The following is a 23,558-nucleotide window of genomic DNA, read 5'->3' on the forward strand; positions in this document are numbered from 1 at the left end:
AACAGAACAGCCTGACTGAGGCCTCAATTCACTCGAGTATTTAAACCCTCGCCATGCAGAAACGGTCTTATCCATACCTGCGTCCAGGTAAAACAAACCAATGGTTTTATTTGTCAGAGCGAGGCAGGGAAATGTCGGCGAAGCGTGAATACAAAGCAAAACCAGTCCACAGCTTCGTTCCCTCATAGAAAACTCAGTTCTCATGTGTCGATTCTGACCCTCTGTACCTGAGATGTTCTGTAAATTTGTAGGGAAAATCCTAACCAGGCAGATAAAAGTGGTTGTTTTTTTGTCGGAACTACAACTTTTAGAAAACAGTGGCTCGATTGTCACGACAAGTATCTCCGTCACTTAGTGCTAGCACGCCTGGGCCGCTCGACATGTGCAGACGACAGATGAACAGTGAAGCCGATTCCAGGTTGACCAAGTCAGTCACATGAAACAGACCTTCAGATTAAAATGGACTGGAACTTGGTAGCCAGTTTTGTACCGACATAATTTGCAGAAGGTACTATTTGCTAACTTATGCGTGCAAATACTAACGATAAGATTATTGATAACTTTAGTGTGAATTTATTGATAATGCACGTTCATATGCACGTTACTGTGGCAGATTGAATTCAACGGAACCATCAGCGTTATTTATGGCTCAGAGGGGCGCTAATTGCAAGTACGTTCATTACTTTGTTTTAGCTAGCAGAGACGGTACTGCAGGCATAGGGATGTGTAAATGTGGCGAGAACTGGTTGGATAAGCCCAATTTTGCACCGTGGTTAATCCAGTTCAAGGTAATCTGTACGAAGAGTGTTGCACACTGTAAGAAGGTCTTCACAGTGGGAATAAGAGCCGTGGAGTCGCACAGAAGAGCGAGAATCACAAAGCGGTTGCAAAAACTCGCCAGCAAACACCCGACATTTACCAGAACTGTTGTGTGTCTTGCACCTCAGTTCCAAAGAGCTCTGCTCCATTTCAGATACCAGCTTTAGAGACAGCAGCAGCAACAACAGACCTCCGAACGACGTTTGGCTCTACGGCTCCTCTTAGAGCAGAGGTGCTCTGGTGTCTGCACACGGTAACGAAGCTATCAAGAATCATCGACAATCAGAGCTGAAAAAAAGAAGCAAACTCTGCTTCAGGTGTCGATCAGCTCGCAGAAGGAAGCTGAGCGAAAGGCTGGTGCATTAATGGTGCAGCTTATCACCAAATCAAACACACTGCTTAAGCGAACAAAAAAAAATGTGTGAATTGAAAGAAAAAAGGAAGAGTTGGAGACAATGGGTACTGAACTCAGACACATCATGATTCTGAGAGAATTGCAGAAAAATAGCAGAAAAAATAGACTCTATTTTCAGTTTGTAGACAATTTTATTTTTGTTTGTGCAAAACTGTCAATTTATGTTTGAAATGCAAATGTAATACTGATGCCATTCTGTGCTTTTTACTGTTTTGTTTTTGCGGAAGTGGTCTTAAATTTGTCTCTAAGTGGCATTAAGGCCCAATCCCATTTCTAAACAACATTAAACCTCGATAATACAGTGGTTGTCGTAATTTTTAACTGAGAAAATTCTCACATTTGATGGGTTTCTTTGGTCCCTTGTTCAGCCATCTCACCAGTTTCTCTTTTTCTTCTCATAACACTGTTTGGAGTGAGTCTCTGAAAAACCTCTGTTTGGAGAGCCATATAGCCCAAACACTTTGCCCTACCCCTCTATCTCAACAAGAATCGGGACACCCTACTCCTAGACGTGAACACGCAAAACAGAGGGGTAGGGGCTAAGTGGTAGGGGCGAGGGGTGAAATGGGATTGGCCCTAAAAAATTTAACCTCCCCATACCTGCAGATACCCTGACTACAAGGTGTTTCTAATAAAGTGGCCGGTGAGTGTAGTCAAGTCAAGTCAAATTTATTTATATAGCGCCTTTTACAACAGATGTTGTCACAAAGCAGCTTTACAGAGAATCCGGGTCCCCCAGTGAGCAAGCATTGGCGACAGTGGCAAGGAAAAACTCCCTCAACAGGAGGAAGAAACCTCGAGAGGAACCAGACTCAAAAGGGGAACCCATCCTCCTCTGGTCGACACCGGATAACAGCACAGACACAAAACAGTATAAGTGGATAGAGTTTAACACCACTGTGCAGTGCGCCGGCCGCATCAGTCACGTCAGACCCTCGTAGGACACGCAGCCGCTCAGCTCAGGGAAAAAGAGGGGGGGAATAGGGGGGATAAGAGGGACATAGTTAGGAAAACTAATTAACCAAAGGCTCGACTAAACAGGTACGTTTTTAGCCTAGACTTAAAGATGGAGGCTGTGTCTGAGTCCCGAACACAGACTGGTAGGCTATTCCAAAGCTGGGGGGCTTTGTATGAAAAGGCTCCTCCCCCTGACGTAACTTTATTTATTCTGGGTACTAATAATGAGCAGCACCTTGTGATCTAAGTGGGCGTGTCGGTTGATAGTAAGAAATAAGGTCACTGAGGTACTGAGGATCAAGGCCATTCAGAGCTTTATACGTCAGCAGAAGAATTTTGTACTCAATGCGGAATTTAACTGGCAACCAATGTAAGGTACACAAAATTGGGCTAATGTGGTCGAATTTCCTGGTTTTGCTGAGAACTCTGGCTGCAGCGTTCTGGACTAACTGAAGCTTGTTAAGGTTTTGGCTGGAACAACCAGAAAGCAGAGCGTTACAGTAATCTAACCTGGACGTGATGAAGGCGTGAACTAACGTTTCTGCATCCTGTAGCGACAGTGCATTTCTTAATGTGTAGACCGTAGCTTCCCTCTAAGTCAGCCCTCGCAAATTAAAAGGCTGTATGTTTTCTTTGGAAGGTCCAATGGCAAATTTAATAGCATGATTAAAGGACCTCACTGCTGTGCCACTGCAGTGCTTTAATGTGGTGCTTGGATCCCTCTGATTAGTTGATTAATGGGTCAGTGAGTTGATTAAATGCTTGCCTGTGCAGGAGGAACACTCGGCGGGTTCGTGAACTCTGGTGGCAGGGTCTGCCCCCCAGCGTCCGTGGAAAAGTCTGGAGCCTCGCCATCGGCAACGAGCTCAACATCACCCCCGGTAACCATGGCAACATAGGCCTTTTAGGATCACCTCTTGGCCTCTATACAAACACAATTACATTTTCTCATTAACAGCAGATGTTGCTCTGCTGACTAATGACAATAAGAACTGAAGTGTCATTATAGTGACCAGCAGGATTTAAAGTGGACTCTCGTTTGTGTGTGTCTTTCCAGAACTGTATGAGATCTTCCTGTCTAGAGCCAAAGAGAAGTGGCGGAGTTTTAATGAGACGAGCTCGGTCAGTGAGAATGAGGGTATGTATTCATTTCCTTGTTGGGCTTGACCTTTACTTTACTGACCTTTACTGACCTACATTTTTTAGTGCTCTGAATGCTCCATTTGAGGTTAAAAGAGGCATGTGATTCTGTTTGTGTGTATGTATTAGGCAACGATGTGGACAGTGTTTCTCCAGAATATCCTGTCTTCTGTTTGGGTCTTTGGGTTTCTGATTGGCTGGTTCATGATTCCTATGCTTGTATTCACCCATCTTGCTGTTGGTCGTCCTCTTCCTCTTTTACCGTCTCCTCTTCCAAGCATAATGTCTTTTCAGATGAATTGGTTCTTCTCAGGATACGTCCAAAATAGGAGCTTCAGTTTGGGCTTCGAGTTGGAGGTGGGCCTTAATTTTTTTTTTTCTTTGCCAACAAATATACTTTCAGAAGTCTTCGCCAACACCAGAGTTCAAAGGCTTCGGTATATCCATGTTTCGCTTGTTTATTGTCCAGCTTTCACATCCATGAAGAACCACAGAGAAGACCACAGCCTGGACAATCCTGATCTTTGTTTGTAGAGACAAATGCCTGCATTTGAAGATCTTTTCAAGCTGCAGTGCACCATTTCTCCATCACTTGAGGAGTTAGCAGTCTTGTTGTCAGAGCCTTTGTCCTCTTCACATTGAGCTGAAGTCCCACCTTTTCACTCTGTTCTTTAACTTTTCTTAAGGCCTTCAGGTTTCTAGTAGGGCTGGGCAGTTAATCGCAAAAAAGTGATCTAGACCAACATTGACGTAATCTTGCCCAGGTCGGTTATTTGGGTTTTTTTTTGGGGGTTTTTTTTTAATTCTGTTAATCCTCTCCCCACTCTGTGTGTTCATGTACTGCCCCCTTAAAAACTGTGTATCACGTGACTCTGCCACGTCCACTCTGCGACATGGAAGCTAAGGCTTGTTCACACAGCAGGTAAAAGTGGCCCAAATCTGATTTTCTTTGTTTGGCTGTTCACATTATCTTTTAAATGTGATCTGTATTCGACATCAGTCTGAACAGATCAGCTAAACTGACCAACATGCGCAAAAGAACAGAGCGTCACGCTGCTTCACGCGGCTCATCCAGAGGTAACCAATCATGACGGCCAGTGAACGCCAATCACTCCCGGAGGTTCAGCTTCATCTTCACCAGCATCACAGGAGCCATCATGAAGCTTCACTGACTGACAGCTGGGCTCATCACCCAGAATATGTTTGAGCCGTAAAAAGGGCGCGGTCACTTCTTTGGTTCTCGTCTCCTTGGATTCTTTAAACTTTGCTTTCAGACTTTTAACTGTTCTTTGACGCTGCAGCCTCGTTCTCCTGCGGCAGCGTTCGGACATTTCTTTCAGAATCTCTTCAAACACGGAGGGTTTTGGATGAGTCTTTTCTACTGTTTGTACAGAAACATCAGCCCAAATGTTGATGAGTCTCAGCAGCGCGAAATTATGATGAATGTCAAGTTGGATTGACGTGAAAGCTGCGTGAAATCCGATCTGGCTGTTGAGATGATTTACATTAAGATATGCAGAGTAAATTCAGTACAAACCTTCAGTGAACTATGAGGGCAAAAAACGAAACAAAATAATCGTAATCGAGGTAAAACATTCAATTAATCGTGATATTGATTTGAGGTCATATCGCCCAGCACTAATCTCTAGATTTTCAGCTATGAATGTCATCAAAGTATAGAAGGATATTGAGGTTTCCTCCACCAATCCTGAATCCTTTGTGACCTTCCTCCAGTCCTGCGTCTCCTTGTCCTTGTCTGACGACTTTTTCGCTGTGGGTCCAGTCCGTTTGTCTCACAACCAGAGACTTTGCTGTAGTCAGTCAAACACATTTAGGCCCAATCCCATTTCTTCTTTTTAACCCTATCCCTTGTTTTTTTTCGAGTGTCACTCTAACCCCTTGGAACCGAGTTACAAGGGGTAGTGGTTGAAATCTTGCCCCACGAAATGGGACCCTCAGATAAAAAAAAAAAACATTGCTTCATTAACAGCTACTAGCGCTGCTCTGTAGGCGCCCTGGCCCGTCTTCAGTGACAGCAGAGGAGGGTAAAGTTCAGCTCCTCACTGCTGGGCTTGAGAGGGGGGCAATTATTTATTATCACCCAACACTAATTCTTCAGTGATATGAAGCTGAAATCAGATATTCACCAGCTTCTTGTTCGAATTTTCTCGTTCGACTTTAAATGGTGCAGCCGTTACATTCTGGCGCTTCAGGCGTCAGAACTGCTGGACTATTTAAGGTGGAATGGTAAGTTAACTAGCTAGCTACCGATACATTAGCATGCCATTAGCGATTTTTTTATGCTTGTTATGACCATAATACACTGAAACGACATTAAACTAAGATAATACAGTGATTATCGTAATTTTTTAACAGAGAAAATTCTCACATTTGTGGGTTTCTTCGGTCTCTTGTTCTCCATCTCGCCGGTTTTTCTTTTTTTCTCATAACTCTCTGATTGGAGTCTCTGAAAAACCTCCGTTTGGAGGGATCATGTAGCCCCAACACTTCACCACACCTCTCTATCTCAACAAGAATCGGGGCACCCTACCCCTAAACGTGAATGTGCAAAACAGAGGGCTAAGGGCTCAGTGGTAGGGGCGAGGGGTGAAATGGGACTGGGCCTTTGGCTTCCTTTTTGGACTCCTTGGCTCAGTAGTGTGTCAGCAATGGTATCTGTTTTTTTGCTGACCGTAATAGGCAAGTTATTACTCTGTGATGGTTTCTATTTTTACTCTGTTAAACCAAACAGATCCACCCTGAGTGGTGAACTAAACAAGCACGGATGAATCAGCTTGTAAAACCCAGCCATCAGGCGAGGGGTAAATATAACGTGGTAAACTTGACTAAGCAAACGGTCAAAGTGTTTTTTTGGGGTTTTTTTTTAGCAGCTGCGAAGTGCAAAAGGGAATTGAGAATGAGTGGGGAGGTAGACAGAATCAGCTGTTTGAGAGAACGACCTCATAAAAGGGAACTGAGGTAGCAACAAGATTGCATGTTAGAGATTGCACAGTGAAGAAAGCCCAACTTTTCACTTGCACACAGTCAGTTTTTTTTCTTGTTTAAGTTGAAAATGAACCTTTTTATTTTTTTATTTGTTTTGAAGGGCAAACACAGTCGCTGCAATAATAATAATAATAGAAATGATGACAGCAGTAATAGCTGTAGTAGTGGTTATTATTCAAGCAGTTAGCCACGAGAGGCCATGGGTTACTGCGATTTTATCACAGGGAAGGTTGTTCTTTCTACCTAAAACTCCCGTCCCCGTGATAAAATTGCAGTAACACACAGCCTCAAGTGGTTTATTGCTTTTGTAAAACGGCAGCCAACATAAAATATATTAAAATGCGCAATATTTTAGATAATTATTTAAGTTAATATTAATAACAACCGACATAAAAGTATTCCGCCAAGAAATGTAGTTCCTTTAGAGTACGGTATCGTTGTTAAGCACCCATGGACTGCCAAATGAGGCGAAGAACGTTCGGCCGCCCATCACTGTACACTGCAGAAATTTCATGATTTTTAAAACTTTTTGTCGTATAACAGTGAACATATAATAAAACAGCACTGTTTACTGTAAATACTTTGTTTATAAGTACTTTCTGGTCACCAAATTACCACTGTGAGTCTTCTGTCAGTCTGACGACGCCACTTTTCTCACGCTGGGGCTGAATCTCAAATGGCTCCCTGCTCGCTACATAGTGCACTACGTAGGAGTTTAAATACTGACTCCTGCAGCCCAACAGAGCAAAATACCACTAAAAATGGTCATTTGGGACTCGGACACATTCATACTCGATGAGCAGTGCAGTATTAGGCAGCAGAAGCTAAACTTAATGTTCACACAGCTCACTATTTAGCTAGGGAGAACGGAGCCGTTTGGGATTCAGTCTGGGTTTGATGTGACTTCTGACCGAAACACGGGACGTTTGAAGCGTGTAGGGACATTCAGGTGACATTCTTTAGACTTCTATACTGCCGTTTTCCACTGAATCATATCGTGAGTGCTTTAATTCAAGCCTGTAATATTAATGATGGAGCTGTTTAGGCTGTTGGCTCTTTTAGCCGGTTGGCTATCTGACCAGCCTAGTTCTAGTTAAGAAAATAAGCTGTCAGCCCCTCAGTTTAAACAAAAAAACGTGTTCTTAGTTCATCAGTACAGTCGGTGCTCTGATCAGCTTTAGAGTCAAAGATTAATCCATTAACAGCAGAAGGGTTTTTCGTGCCATAGTGCAGTAATGCAGAGTTCAGTTGTTGTGAGGCGTCACAGCCGTGTTACATTGTGGATTTTACAGCGGGTTCGAATGCGACTCAGCCAATCAGATTTTAGGACTGGAACTGTCTGGTTTTTTTTTTTTAATATTTTTGCTTTGTTTTGTTGTTGTTATTATTATTGCTACTGCTATAAATCAATATCAGGGAGTCGTTATCATCTGAAAACTAGAAAATACCATGATATATATTTGAGCTCAAATCGCCCACTCTAGTATGTATACAGTTGTATGCATGCAAAAGTTTGGATAACCCTGGTTAAAGTACATGTTTTATAAATGTTTTTTTTTTTTTCAATGAATTTTTTTTGCTGTACTTTATTTATATTTGGGGAAGAAGATAAAACCTAAAATGTGGCCAGTCCAAAAGTTCTGAAACATTTCTGTTTATTTTAGTTTTTCCAGTTTGTTAAACTCAGCAAATAAATGCCACATTTGAATTTGTTCACTGCTGTTAACTTATTTTCGCTTGGAAAATCAACAAAACGTCCTTTGACCAGGGGTGGTGAAGTTTTGCGTACTGCAGTATGTATGTTTGTTCTCGTTCATCGTCACGGAGTTGGAGTTTTTTAACACTTAAGTTGATTTGTTATTTATTTCTGTTTCTTTTGCTAATTGAGATTGTGGTGCGTCGCTGGCAGACAGGGAGTCCAGTTTAGACCTGATCAAGCTGGACATCTTCAGGACCTTCCCCTCCCTCTACATATTCCAGAAGGTGAGATGGAGACACTTGCTTTGAACATCATTTTGAGATTAGTAGGCTGCAGGGGTCCAATTGTGACCCTGATAATGGAGCTAATCATCACTCCAGCAGTGGAAGTGGTGCATCTAAAGGAGGAATTGGGGGGGATTAAAATGGATTATTTTTGTTATACTGCTGCACGTTGTCGGTATAGTATAAATTGAAAAAAAACATACATCAACACTCAGCATAACGTCTGATGATTTGATTGTGATAATCGAATCAGACACATCAAATGTAGCTTCTGCATTATTTGCTGCTGAGATATCAGCATCGTAAGGACCAATATCATGATAATGATCAACAAATGATATATTGTGCAGCCCCCTTTATAATCGATCCTGTCTTTGAACCTCTCTTTGTGGTGTTTCCTCAATGTTGGGAAATTAAACAGAAGTAATTGCTCTGTTGATGCTCGACTGCTTGTTTTTGGCATGAAGGCAAAGCATGTTAATATTTACAGATGAATAAATGGATACCAGAACATGCCCTGAAGTGATTGTGAACATGGCTTTAGTTACTGTATAACTTTTCTTTCTTTCTCTCCTTCTCTGAAGGGTGGACCCTACCATGACTTGTTGCACAGCGTGTTGGGGGCGTACACGTGTTATAGACCAGATGTAGGCTATGTGAGTATCTCTCATACTGCACCTCCAGGTAGATCTAACTGAAATATTGACAGCTGTATATACACCGATCAGGCATAACATTATCCTTGTTTCTACGCTCATTGTCCATTTTATCAGCTCCACTTACTATATAGGTGCACTTTGTAGTTCTACAGTTACAGACTGTAGTCCATCTGTTTCTCTGATACTTTGTTACCCTGTTGTTCAGTGGTCAGGACCCCCATGGACCCTCACAGAGCAGGTACTATTCGGGTGGTGGATCATTCTCAGCACTGCAGTAACACTGACGTGGTGGTGGTGTGTTAGTGTGTGTTGTGCTGGTCTGAGTGGATCCATGGGTCCATGGGGGTCCTGACCACTGAAGAACAGGGTAAAAGGGGGCTAACAAAGTGTGCAGAGAAACAGATGGACTACAGTCTATAACTGTAGAACTACAAAGTGCACCTATATAGTAAGTGGAGCTGATAAAATGGACAATGAGCGTGGAAACAAGGAGGTGGTCATAATGTTATGCCTGATCCGCGTATAGTTCTCAGAAATGTAGTCATTGCTATTAGTCCGTGTGTCATGCGCCCGTCCCCTGGGCCCCGAGGACAGCGGCAAGAGCCGGCAGGAACAACGGGGAGAGGATGAAATGTGCGAGGGAGTGGGGGATGGCGTACGTGTCCTGAACCCCGCCCCCTGGGCACCGCCTCCAGTCCCACAACGAGGCCACTTTAATTTGCCTAACGTTCAATCCTGGTGGCCAAGCTGGAGAGCAGGGGTGGTGACCGAGGCAGAGTCTGTCGCTGTCCGCTCAGGAGCTCTCGCAGCCGTCCTCAGACCCAGGAGACGGGCACATGCCACAGTCCGATATTGGGATTGGGACCTATGATGACTAAACAGAACACAAGAGGAAGTGTGTGAAAACACATGACCTCCGAATAAGGAGTTTATGTCAGCTTTGTTAAAAACAATAGAATTTATTGCTCTTTTGGATGTTGTTGGGTTCTGTTTACATCCTGTAGCCCACAGACTGTAAATTTTAGAGAGTATTTTTTGGCCAAGAATGTTTATTTCGGAGCATCGTTAATGTAGACTGCTGATATTAGCAGCTCCCATCTGTGGAGTTTTAACACGTCGTCTTACTGCACTTCATACAGCCCTGCAGGTGGTGGTGGTGTCAGATAAGCTGCCCCACTGTCTTTCACCAGTATGGCAAGTTGGAGATGTTATGGTGTGTGTGTCTGTTTTCAGGTGCAGGGAATGTCCTTCATTGCTGCTGTCCTCATTCTGAACCTTGAGGAGGCGGACGCCTTTATTGCCTTTGCCAACCTCCTCAACAAACCCTGCCAAATGGCCTTCTTCAGGGTGGACCACGATCTGGTAAAACACAGCCCCCCTCATAAAACTTTTTAAAGTAAACCACGCCCTGCTGAAACATTCACAAGAAATTACACCATGCTAAGTCATGAGCTGGAGGTTAGGGAACACGCCCTGTGACCAGAAGGTCGCCGGTTCGATCCCCTGAGCTGACAGTACGTGATTGAAGTGCTAAGGCACCTAAACCTCAACTGCTCCCTGGGCGCTGTGGCTAGGGCAGCCCACTGCTCCGGGCAAGTGTGCTCACTGCCCCCTAGTGTGTGTGTTCACTAGTGTGTATGTGGTGTTTCACTGCACGGATGGGTTAAAATGCAAAGGTGAAATTTCCCCGTTGTGGGACTAATAAGGGCCACTTAATCTAATTTGCTGCGCACACAGTTGGATGCGAAGGTTTGGGCTTCCCGGCCAAATTATGTGTTTGGTTGATTTTGCAAGTGCAAGTAAGTTATGTCTGCAGGGAACACACTCCAACATTTTTGTGCAAGTTTTGTGCACAATTTCTATTTATTTGCTTAGCTTATGATATGGGGAAAAAATAGAATAAGATGAAATGTGCCATAACTTTTGCACAGGCCACATTTTGTTTTATTACCTCCCCCCAGAAAAAAAAACAGTACTTGTGCATTCAAATAGGCAGAAGCCTGTTTTCTGTAGAGAATGTTTAAACTAGGGGTGCCCAAACTTTTGCATACAGCAGTATGTGTGTAGTCAGCATTTGTTTTAACCATCTGTGACCCAGTTATGTGAAAGTTGCGCATGAGGAATTTCACTTAACTCTTAGAAGTCTAGAGACAGTACTGTCATTTTTCTGTACGTTTATATTACATAATTATTTTGTACATCATCTGTGTAATAGAGCTGTAACTGTCTTCTTTCCAGTCAAATAGATGGGTAATGTATTTTAAAACTTAGTAGTGAAAGAAGCTGAATTCAGTTGACCCATTTTTCCACAAATCTGAGCTATAAACTGGATCTCAGATGGCGGCTCTTCAGTGATCTGCACCGAAAAAAAAATTTTTATAAAAGAAATACAAAGAGCGTCTAAAATTTTTGGCTTCCAGCAGTAAATTGTAAACACATGGCATAATGTTTATGATCATAAAACACATTCTGTTCATTTGAGGGGATCTTTTACCAAAAAAAACCAAAACTTTACATTTATTTAATGCAGTTACTGAATAATTTGCTTTACGATTTGGGCATAAATTCAGATGGGAAAACGGAAATATACTCATGAGCATAAGAGGTTAATAATTTGCATGGTAACTAAAGCAGTGCAGACAGGTTTGAGTCTGTGCTTCTGAGTTTTTCCATTTGTTTTCGATGTCAGTGACAAAAATGTAAAAGATGCTTTATGTGCAAAACAAGACCATACAACCATAAACATAATAGTAATGTTTCATAAATCATATCTCCTCTTATACTTCTAAACACAGCTGGAGCGAAAATCTAGAATCTGCGCTTTTCAGCAGAATTGCCTGTTTCAATGAGCTAAAATTGAAAAAAAATTCTGTGAAATTGTGTCATGCTTTTGTTATTTCTGACAAAAAGTTTGACGTCTGAGAGTTTACTTTCACTCACGGTTACGTATTTATTTGTACTGCTTTGTTGTCTGTGTTTGTGCCTTTGTGTTTAGATGCTGAAGTACTTTGCAGCGTTTGAGGTTTTCTTTGAGGAGAATCTGCCCAAATTGTTCCAGCACTTCCAGAACAACAGTCTGACTCCAGACTTTTACCTCATAGACTGGTGAGTCCAGACCAGGCGTTTCACATCAGAATGGAAGAGCAGCTGTTCGTCTTAATTACAGCCTTTCTTTTTTGTACGGGAAGCCAGTCACATGAGAAACAACATAGCTCAGCAGTGCCCCCTGGTGGAAAATGGCTCTAACTGTGGAATGTAATTCATTTCCATGTTGAGGGTGGAGCAGTTGGGTAGGTTTTGCTTTTAGGGTGTGTTCAGACTTGGCAGGTTTGGTTCGATCAAAACGAAGCCTGGTGCGATTGCTCTGTTAGTGTGCTTCGTTAGAGCAAACGACAGCACTGCCATTGAACATCTGGTTCGCACCAGATAAGTGGACCGAGACCCCCTGAGTAGGTCGGTCTTAGTTCACTTCCAGACGAATTCTGGTGCAGTTTGTTTGAAGTATGAACACAATACAGATTGAAGATGTCGTCTCCTCTCTGCAGAACTTTTTGGTTCATAGAAAAGGTTCTGATGCTGTTTTGACACTTGCTCGTGTTTTATTATCTCTTCATAAACTCTGAATCAGTAATTATAGAACGGATAGTTTCGGTTTAAACCGAGGCTGAGGCACATTTGAAGTCATTATTAAATACTTGATATACACATTTGACTGCATAAGTTATATATTAACCCTTAGGACATGGAGACTGCAATTTGTGGGCAAAACGGTCACCTCTAGCCTTCATAACTTCAGAACAGTTTAAGATACAAACATGATCCACATATCAGGACATTCAGCCGACCCGCCCCAAACTAGCAAGCATGACGTCGTCGAGCTGTGGCATCAGTATCAGTGAGTAATTTGGCTTGGAAAATCACCTAAAATCCTGATATTATTGCTCTGCTGTTTGGCCTTCATATTCCAACAAAGGGTTAAAACAGCGGCATGATTCACACATCAGATCACTCATCAGACTCTGCTTCACCATCCAGAGTGATTTCATCCACCTGTGACCATCAGTCAGCCAGAGATCCACCCAAATCACCCAAACCCACTCGCTACTGTTATACTACATCTCTGCTTTCAGCCTTCATATTATAAACAAAGGGCTTTCAGTTTACATTGATTTTGAGTATTAAAAATATCTGATATTAAATATGCAGCTCAGTTTGTAATTAAAAATAAAGCCTCTCTTGCTGTGTATCAGAGTTTTAGCACTGATCATGAATCCAAGAGGACAGAAAATCAATAAAAAAACATGCTAATTGTTTATTTTTACTAATAACAACTAATAGAATGAATCACCATCAACATATTTGCACTTTCAGCTCACAGACACTCCAGACTAACAATTTCAGAGAAGATAACTACAACTGCACTTGTTTTCAAGATCTCTGTAATTAAAAAAAACAAATTTAGCAGGCACTGGGTAAATTTTTGATCAGAAATGACCCAAATTCATAAAGATAACAAATTTCTGTGAGCATTCACATGTCAAACAATGGCATATCTGAGCAGCCCAGGGTCTCCTGAAAATAACATATGGTATGTGTGACCGTCACATGTAAATACTTTATAATTGCAATTGTAATTGACCCAAAAAATACCAGAAATTTTAGGTTTCTAAGGGCTGAGGCACTGAGGTTTGTCTGTTTTTGTTACAGCAGTGAGCCACTACATTTCTTGGTTCGAAGTTAAATATGTCACTGTGAACGCGAAGCAAACCACAACTAAAATGCAACAATGTATCATTTTCTGCTTTGATCTGGACCCAGTGGAACCGAACAAGTGTAAACGCACCCTTAGAGCTTTAGATGTGACAAATGTACGTTAAAAAAAAAAACTTTTTCTGTATTCATTTTCTCCCCTTAGTGACTATGGCTACATTCACACAGCAGGTAAAAGTGGCCCAAATCTTTTCTCACCAAATCTGATTTTTTTGTTTAGCTGTTCACATTATCTTTTAAATGTGATCTGTATTTGACATCAGTCTGAACAGATCAGCTCCTAAACTGACCCACATGCGAAAAAGAACAGAGCGTCACGCTGCTTCACGGCTCATCCAGAGGTAAACAGTCATGAATATGAACGAACGCCAGTCGCTCCCGGAGGATCAGCTTCATCTTCGCCAGCATCACAGGAGCCATCATGAAGCTTCACTGACTGACAGCTGGGCTCATCACCCAGAATGTGTTCGAGCCGTAAAAAGGGCGCGGTCCCTTCTTTGGTTCGCGTCCTCGGATTCTTTAAAGTTTGCTTTCAGACTTTTAACTGTTCTTTGACGCTGCAGCCTCGTTCGGCTATTTCTTTAGAAATCTCTTCAAACACGGAGGGTGTGATCAGTCTCTTCTAATTTTTTTGGACAGAAACATCAGCCTAAATGTTTATGAGTCTCAGCAGCACGAAACGATGATGAATGTCGAGCTGGATTGACATGAAAGTCGCATGAATTTTGATCTGGCTGTTCAGACTCAGTCACATTGCCGCAGATCGGATACGTATCGGATTTCAGTACCACATATGAAAGTGTCTCAAATCGCAATTGAAAATGGCAGATTCAGTGTGTTTATCTGTTCACACTGACACACATCTGTGTCACATATGGAGAAAAAGATCGGATTTGGGCCACTTTTACCTGCTGTGTGAACAAAGCCTAAGGTTAGAGTTGGGGCTGCTTTGTATGAGTATCATTGAGTATGTTTACATGAACTCTAGTAAAACAGTTATCATAGAGATGCACTGAAAGTGAAAGTGTCCCTTTCAGTTTTTTGGACAAAAGAGAAAAATTGTGGCCGAAAAAATATGCAAAAGATTAAATAGAACTACAAACAACATGTCAAGATAACGGGTAACCACTGGGTGAAAGTCGTCTGTTTTAGAGTTTCTATAAGGGACATTAGACAAGCGATTTATGCACTACAGGTTTGACTTCTGCACTACAGGTTTGATTCCACTTGAAAACATGGCTTCTTTATTCAGTATTGCACAAACTAAACTACACTAAATCCCTTTAAACAGACCTAATTATGCTCACTGTGTAATGAAGTACAGTCAGTCAGTGTTCATATACTGACAATATCCATGATATGCGCAGAAAAGCGTATTTGTGACATATCACGATAACAAAGTATCATATTGCCAAAAACAGAAAGAGAAGTCTCCTGCAGCACGTCTGTAGCAAACTATTCTTAAAAATAATAGAATTTGTCATCATGACCAACTATGCTATTTTTATTTATTGGCAGCTCCGTTTTGTCCTATTAAAAGCAGATTTGATCAAGAATAAAAATGTTTTCTTTATTACCTTGTAGTTTTTATGTTTCATACATTTATGCTTTTATTCAAAAGTGTAAATAAAATGGCAAATTGAAATTTACATTATTTGCCCAGATGTTACTTGAATTTTGGTTTGTTTCATTAAACACAATAAAGACACCTGGACTTTAGCCTTTTTTTCAGCGCATACCCACTGTTGACCTGAGATCTTTCGTTTGCTTTCATCTGCACACGCAGATGCAACACAGGAAAACCAATCAGAGCAGAGATAATTTACATATATACAGAGTCTTAAAAGCCCACTAACAAAACAGCCTGTTTCAGTGATAACTGTGTTTTATATATGAACCCACACAAAAGTCATATAAACCCTCAGAACAATGTGAGATATAGATCGTACAAGCCTGTGTGTGTGTTTGTGTACACAGGATCTTCACGCTGTACAGCAAGTCGTTGCCGTTGGACGTGGCTTGTCGCGTGTGGGACCTGTTTTGCCGGGATGGGGAGGAGGCGTTATTCCGAACCGGATTAGGGAATTCTTCGCCTCTATCAGGATGTGCTCCTGCAGATGGACTTTATACACAGCGCACAGTTCCTGTCCCGCCTCCCGGAGAACACTCCAGCGCACACACTCTTCACCTGCATAGCCAACACACACATGCTCAGCAACAACCGGAGGTGGAACCAGGTAAAAACAGACTGCACACATGTTTTATCACGAGCAGATTAATTGTGGAATTGTGTTGAAAGTGTGCAGAGATGCAGAGAGTGCAGAGAGTGGTGCAACCGTCTAAGTGTTGGCCCTATCATCAGGAGATCGTGAGTTCGATCCCTGGTGAGGCCACAGCCATCCGTGGCCGGGAGTGTAAGAGGGAACAATTGGCCTCTCTGGGTGGGTAGGACGGCCCCCACTTCTCCCCCCATCACTCAACGCAATGCTGTTGGCTGACGTAACAGATCTGGCGGTTGGCGCTTTCCTACTAGCCCGTTTGGCTGTCCAGTGACGTTGCGTGAGCGGCAGTTCAAAAAGATGCGGTGGCTCTTCACAGGACTCGGAGGAAGCCTGTGTTAGCCTTCACCCTCCTAGCACTGATGGTACTGTGTGATTGGCGGAGTCCTAACTAGTGGGTGGAATTGGAGACGACTAAATTGTGGAGAAAACTAGGTAAAAATCCCCAAAAAAATGGGTGGTGGATCATACAGCACTGCAGTAACACTGATGTGGTGGTGGTGTGTTAGTGTGTGTTGTGCTGGTATGAGCGGATCAGACACAGCAGTGCTGCTGGAGTTTTTAAACACTGTGTCCACTCACTGTCCACTCTATTAGACACTCCTACCTTGTTGGTCCACCTTGTAGATGTAAAGTCAGAGACGATAGATCATCTGCTGCTACACAGTTTGTGTTGGTCATCCTCTAGTCCTTCATCAGTGGTCACAGGACGCTGTTGGCTGGATATTTTTGGTTGGTGGACTATTCTCAGTCCAGCAGCGACACTGAGGTGTTTAAAAACTCCAGCAGCACTGCTGTGTCTGATCCACTCAGACCAGCGCAACACACACACTAACACACCACCACCACCACGTCAGTGTTACTGCAGTGCTGAGAATGATCCACCACCCAAACAGTACCTGCTCTGTGAGGGTCCATGGGGGTCCTGAACACTGAAGAACAGGGTAAAAGGGGGCTAACAAAGTATGCAGAGAAACAGATGGACTACAGTCTGTAACTGTAGAACTACAAAGTGCACCTATATAGTAAGTGGAGCTGATAAAATGGACAATGAGCGTAGAAACAAGAAGGTGGTCATAATGTTATGCCTGATAAATATTTATTTAAAGTCATCCAGGTCATTTTGGTGGTTTGTGTGCCAATCTCTTTCTCTCTCTCCTGCAGGTGTTCTCTGCCCTGAAAGATGGACCTAAAGAGACTGATAAAACAGCCAGTCCTGCGTTGAGAAGCTAACGGCTAATGGCTGACGGCTGCCTCGGGACTGCTTATGAAGTCACTTTGTTTTTATGATGGAGAGAAGGCCATTGTCTGTCTTCATCTTGTCCTCTACAGTATTAAGGAGGCAGACTCCAGTCATTCTATGGCAGTGAAGAGACTTTGTGGATCTGGACTGCTGGCTGAATTCGGCCACACGTCCGTCTTGCGTGGAAAGAACATTCTTGTGTGTCAGGTTTCCATCTCATGTGCCAGCCTTTTCAATGTTACTCTTGATAATACACTCTCACACTCACATACACACACATTCCAACCCAATATCGCACACACACACACACAAGCACATCCATGCTGCCGCAGCTGTAGGGCTGCATGATTACAATAAACTCTCTAATTGAGGTCGTTTTGACTATTGTGATTGTAATTAATTGAGTGCAATACGTGGTCACTCCCACGATGGACCCTCGATTTGCCCTAAACCCAGCAGAACACTCAACGGCATCATCAGAGATTGGTCAATGCCCTCTTGACACACTCCACAGAAGGGACTGGGATTGATTAGAGTGCTTGTGCATTAGTGTTTAGAACCCCAGTTGCTTGATTACAATGCAGCAGCCATTGTACTAAAAGCAATACTTTCATTGTGGCCTTTGGCAATGGGCTACTTGCGAAGGCCACAGTACGGTTAATGGTGCAGCCCTACATTAGTGGAATTCCTGTTCCCGTCTACCAGCCGTCTAATAAGCTGTTATAAACTAGTGCCAAGCCCTGTAGAACTCATGAGTGCACACACACATATATATATATATACAGTACTGTGCAAAGGTCCGAGACCACTCTTCATCTATTTTATTACCATTATAAATATTTAACTGAAAACTGAAAGTTACTGAAAAGTAACTGAATATCTCTCTTTTTCAGTCCTGAATTGGGTTTCATTGAGAGGCCAGCTTCTGTTACGTGTTGGTCAGTCGGTTGAGTGTGTTTAGGGAACTGGAGTCAGAAAATGGACATGAAAAAGGTTCTATATAGAAGCATGAACTCTCAAAGAACCCTTTGCATGATTAAAGGGTTCTTTCTCACAGTGAAATAGATCTTCAGATTGATGGAGAATGTTTCTTTTTAAAAAGGGGTTCTTCTGTTGTTATGATGTCACGCTGAAGAACCCATTTTGGTACTATATAGAACCATTTTCAAAACTCTTCTATGTAGAACTGTATGCAGTACATTCTCCTTCAATCTGAAGAACGATTTCACCATGCAAAGAACCCTTTAATCGCGCAAAGGGTTCTTTGAGTGTTAATGGTTCTATATAGAACCATTTTCTTTACTAAAGAACCATTGAACCATCTTTTTTAAAAGTGTATAACTATTTTTAAAAAGGTTTTAGTAGAATGTATACAACACATTCTCCATCAATGTGAAGAATGATTTCATGCTAACTAAATAGAGAGGAGCTAAATAGAACCATTGCCTTTACTACAGAACCCTTAAAGAACCATCTTTTTTAAGTGTCACACAGGGTAGGAACCACTTAAGCTTAAAATTACTTCACTATGAATTCTGTATAGAACCATTTCGTGCTTGAATGGTTCTTTGCATGGTGAAATGGTTCTTTAGATTGATGGAGAATGTGTTTTATTTGTTTATTGTTCTACACTTTGAAAAGATGGTTCTTCAAGGGTTCTTTAGTAAAGAAAATGGTTCTATATAGGGGCATGAACTCTCAAAGAACCATCTGCATGATTAATGGGTTCTTTGCACAGTGAAATAGATCTTCAGATTGATGGAAAATGTGCTGTAGATGGTTCTATACAGAACCTTGTTTTAAAAAGGATGCTATATAGCACCAAAAAGGGTTCTAATGTTATGATGTCAAGCTGAAGAACCCATTTTGGTACTACATAGAACCATTTTCGAAACTCTTCTATATAGAACTGTATGCAACACATTCTCCTTCAACCATGCAAACTAAACAGAGAGGTGCTAAAAAACCATTGCCTTTACTGCAGAACCCTTAAAAGAACCATCTTTTTTAAGTGTCACAGAGTGTAGGAAGCGCTTAAGATGACTTCACTTGACAAGGTTTATGCCATGAGTTCTATATAGAACCATTTCATGCTTGAATGGTTCTTCACATGGTGAAAAGGTTCTTTAGATTGATGGAGAATATGTTTTATGTGGTTCTGTATAGAACCTTTTTGAAAAGTGTTCTACACTTTTACAGAGATGGCTCTTCAAGGGTTCTTTAGTAAAGAAAATGGTTCTATATAGACGCATGAACACACAAAGAACCCTTTGCCTGGTTAAAGTGTTCTTTGTATGATGAAATAGTTCTTCAGATTAATGGAGAATGTGCTGTAAAGAAACCTTTTTGAAGAGGGTTCTATAAAGCACCAGAAAAGGGTTCTTCTATTGTTATGATGTCAAGCTTGTAACAATAGAAGAATCCATTTTGGTACTATATAGAAACGTATACAACACATTCTCCATCAATTTGAATTACGATTTCACCATGCAAGCTAAATAGAGAGGTGCTAAATAGAACCATTGCCTGTACTACAGAACCCTTTAAAGAACCATCTTTTTTAAGTGTCACACAGTGAAGGAACCGCTTAAACAAGCTTGAAATGACTTCACTTGGCTAGTTTTGAGGCACGTGTGTGGTGATTTAGGCATAAAGTACTTCAGTACTTGTTAGCTAAGACATGGTGTCTGCAGTTCACTTCACTTTAGCGCTTGAGCTACGATGCTAAAGGCTACTGTATTTTTAGCCATACTGAGGTAGTTTTGTTCATTTATTTAGATAAGAGTGTCGAACAGTGTAGAACCCACGTAAACAAGCCTGATTACTTTATGTGACAAGGTTTAAGCCAAGTCTGTGATGATTTAAGCTTAAACGTCCACTCATAGCTACGTTAGCCTCGTAGCTTCAGCGTAAAACTGAAGAAGCAGATTTTTATGCGACTCTAAACCCATGTCTTGACTGATCAAGTACATTTGTGGTGAAGGTAAAATGGTGTAAACTTTGATATTTTTTGCCAAATTATCACTTGAAACTGAACCAGCTGACTTGCAAACACATTTAACCTGCTTCTTAGAAAAAGCCCTCAGGTTCTGAACTGTCCTCCAGCACTTTAGCGCTTGAGCTACGAAGCTAAGGCTACTACTGTGTTTGCTATAGTGAGGTTCATTTTTCTACACACTTAAAAAAGATGGTTCTTCAGGAGTTCTTTAGTAAAGGCAGTGGTTCTATTTAGAACTATGAATTCTGTATAGAACCATTTCATGCTTGAATGCTTCTTCGCATGGTGAAAAGGTTCTTTAGATTGATGGAGAATGTGTTTTGTGTGTTTATTGTTCTACACTTTTAAAAAGATGGTTCTTCAAGGGTTCTTTAGTAAAGAAAATGGTTCTATATAGAGGCATGAACTCTCAAAGAACCATCTGCATGATTAATGGGTTCTTTGCACAGTGAAATAGATCTTCAGATTGATGGAAAACGTGCTGTAGATGGTTCTATACAGAACCTTGTTTTAAAAAGGGTGCTATATAGCACCAAAAAGGGTTATTCTATTGTTATGAAGTCAAGCTGAAGAACCCATTTTGGTACTATATAGAACCATTTTCGAAACTCTTCTATATAGAACTGTATGCAGCACATTCTCCTTCAATCTGAAGAACGATTTCACCATGCAAACTAAACAGAGAGGTGCTAAATAAAACCATTGCCTTTACTGCAGAACCCTTAAAGAACCATCTTTTTTAAGTGTCACACAGTGTAGGAACCGTTTAAAAAAGCTTGAAATGACTTCACTTGACAAGGTTTATGCCATGAGTTCTATATAGAACCATTTCATGCTTGAATGGTTCTTCGCATGGTGAAAAGGTTCTTTAGATTGATGGAAAATGTGTTTTATGTGGTTCTGTATAGAACCTTTTTGAGAATTGTTCTACACTTTTAAAAAGATGGTTCTTCAAGGGTTCTTTAGTAAAGAAAATGGTTCTATGTAGAAGCATGAACACTCAAAGAACCATTTGCCTGGTTAAAGGGTTCTTTGCACGGTGAAATAGATCTTCAGATTGATGGAGAATGTGCTGTAGATGGTTCTATACAGAACCTTTTTAAAAAGGGTTCTATATAGCACCAAAAAGGGTTATTCTGTTGTTATGAAGTCAAGCTGAAGAACCCATTTTGGTACTATACAGAACCATTTTCAAAACTCTTCTATATAGAACTGTACGCAACACATTCTCCTCCTTCTGAAGAACGATTTCACCATGCAAACTAAATAGAGAGGTGCTGAATAAAACCATTGCCTTTACTACAGAACCCTTAAAGAACCATCTTTTTTTAAGTGTCACACAGTGAAGGAACCGCTTAAACATGCTTGAAATGACTTCACTTGACAAGGTTTAAGACAAGTCTTATGATTTAAGCATAAACGTCCACTCATAGCTACATAAAACTGAAGAAGCAGACTTTTATGCGACTCTAAACATGTCTTGACTGATCAAGTACATTTGTGGTGAAGGTCAAATGGTGTAAACTTTGATTTTCTTTTGCCAAATTATCACTTGAAAGTGAACCAGCTGACTTGCTAACACTTTAACCTGCTTCTTAGAAAAAGCCCTCAGGTTCTGGACTGTCCTCCAGCACATCAGTCAGGCCACACTGAGTGAAAACATCAGCTCAACACTCTACGAAGTACACAGTGACCCACACGGCATTTCTGTTTGCACCTTGACTCTCCGCTTCAGGCCATGATCTCCCATAGTTTTAGACAACGAAGTGACACGTCTGATACTTATTTAAAGTTGTACAATGTAATGTTTTTTATTTAAATAAGAAATCAGTTAGTGTGCTTTCCTTTTTTTAACTCAGACTCACTATTGTACAGTTTTCTTACATATAGTCAGTGATGTATATAAATTGTGAATTGATTTCCTCTCTGGTTTGGGGGCGGTAGCCTGTAGATGTGTAAATATAGCTGAATAATGAGACTCGTGCCATGTTGTTTTGTCTTTTTTTATTAGTTAAAGGCATTTTTTAATAAGAAGAGACAGTTTTTTTATGGAATTACACCTGATTTGAACCCTTAAACATGGAGGCCATTCAGTCGCTATACAGATCAGTTGGGTGCAAGACTTACTGCAGTGTTTTTAACTTTAGTAAGGCTGTCATTCTTTTAAACTAAAAAAAAAAAATAGGCAGTAACTGTAACACACTTAAATTCTACTTAAAGCCTTTTATCATCATCATCATTAGTCCAGATAGGGTCGCGGTAGCAGTTAGGAGAGCAGAGAATCCCAGAAGACCCTGTCCCCCGCAACTTCCTCCAGATCATTCCTGGGGACCCCAAGCCACTCCCTGGCCAACTTGGAGATATAATCTCTCCAGCGGGTCCTAGGACGACCCCGGGGTCTTGTCCCAGTAGGCCGTGCCTGGTATACCCCCACTGGGAGGCGTCCAGAGCGCATCCGGATCAGATGCCCGAACCACCTCAACTGGCTCCTCTCAATGCGGAGGAGTAGCGGCTCTACTCCTAGCTCCTCCTGGACGACTCATCACCCTATCAAGTAGAGTGTAGCCCACCACCCTGCAAAGAAAGCTCATTTCCGCCATTTATACTCGAAAAATCCAAAAAATCCAAAAATCCTCCATGACAAAGGGAACCTTGTACCCTGCCCGGGAAAGGGTTACCGGCACCAACCCCTGGAGCCAGGCCTGGGGGTAGTGTTTCTCAGCAAGCGCCTTTTGGCTGGGCAGCCCACGTAACCCGGCCGGGCTCAGCCCGAAAAGGCAACGTGGGGGGACCATGTGGGCCCACCAACCACAGGGTCCAGCATGGGGGACCGGTGCAGTGCCGTATAGGTAATATTTAGGATGGAGAGATATTTACTGCTGCTTTTAGCCTTTTTTCAGCTTTATATCCTCATACAAATCTCCACTTTATCATTTACCTGAGAACCATCACTATGATAATGCAAATTTCTGTTGGGGACCTCTATGGGAGTTGCAATGTTATATTAAGGCAAAACTAGCGGTAATGTACACTTCCCACACAGGGTTTAACACTAACAGTACCAGCTCTACTTAAACACTGACATTTGAAACGTTTGAAGCTTGTAACAAACATTCAAGTGACATTCTTAACCTTGTATGTTTTACAGAGAAACCTTTGGTAAAGTCTTAGTGAATATTATTGGAGGAGCCTGTTAGACCAAGTTAAACAAAACCTTTTACTTCATAGACATGCATTTTATCACTGGAACCTTTTTACTCTACGTTCATGGATTTTTAGCACCCTTATA

The 23,558-nt window shown here is 41.7% G+C and overlaps 1 protein-coding gene across 1 annotated transcript in view; it reads left to right on the top strand.

Moving 5' to 3' along the window:
* Positions 1–17,645, top strand: part of tbc1d12a (TBC1 domain family, member 12a) — a 44,063-nt gene extending 26,418 nt beyond the window's left edge. The window contains 9 exon segments of the mRNA XM_036593350.1: positions 2,966–3,072; positions 3,249–3,329; positions 8,226–8,320; positions 8,905–8,976; positions 10,213–10,341; positions 11,975–12,084; positions 15,727–15,829; positions 15,831–15,986; positions 17,193–17,645. Coding sequence (XP_036449243.1) covers positions 2,966–3,072; positions 3,249–3,329; positions 8,226–8,320; positions 8,905–8,976; positions 10,213–10,341; positions 11,975–12,084; positions 15,727–15,829; positions 15,831–15,986; positions 17,193–17,261 — 922 coding nt within the window. The 3' untranslated portion in view covers positions 17,262–17,645.
* The last annotated feature ends 5,913 nt before the right edge of the window (positions 17,646–23,558 follow it).

Source organism: Colossoma macropomum, unplaced genomic scaffold, assembly GCF_904425465.1.
Source record: "Colossoma macropomum unplaced genomic scaffold, Colossoma_macropomum, whole genome shotgun sequence".
Lineage (NCBI taxonomy): Eukaryota > Metazoa > Chordata > Actinopteri > Characiformes > Serrasalmidae > Colossoma > Colossoma macropomum.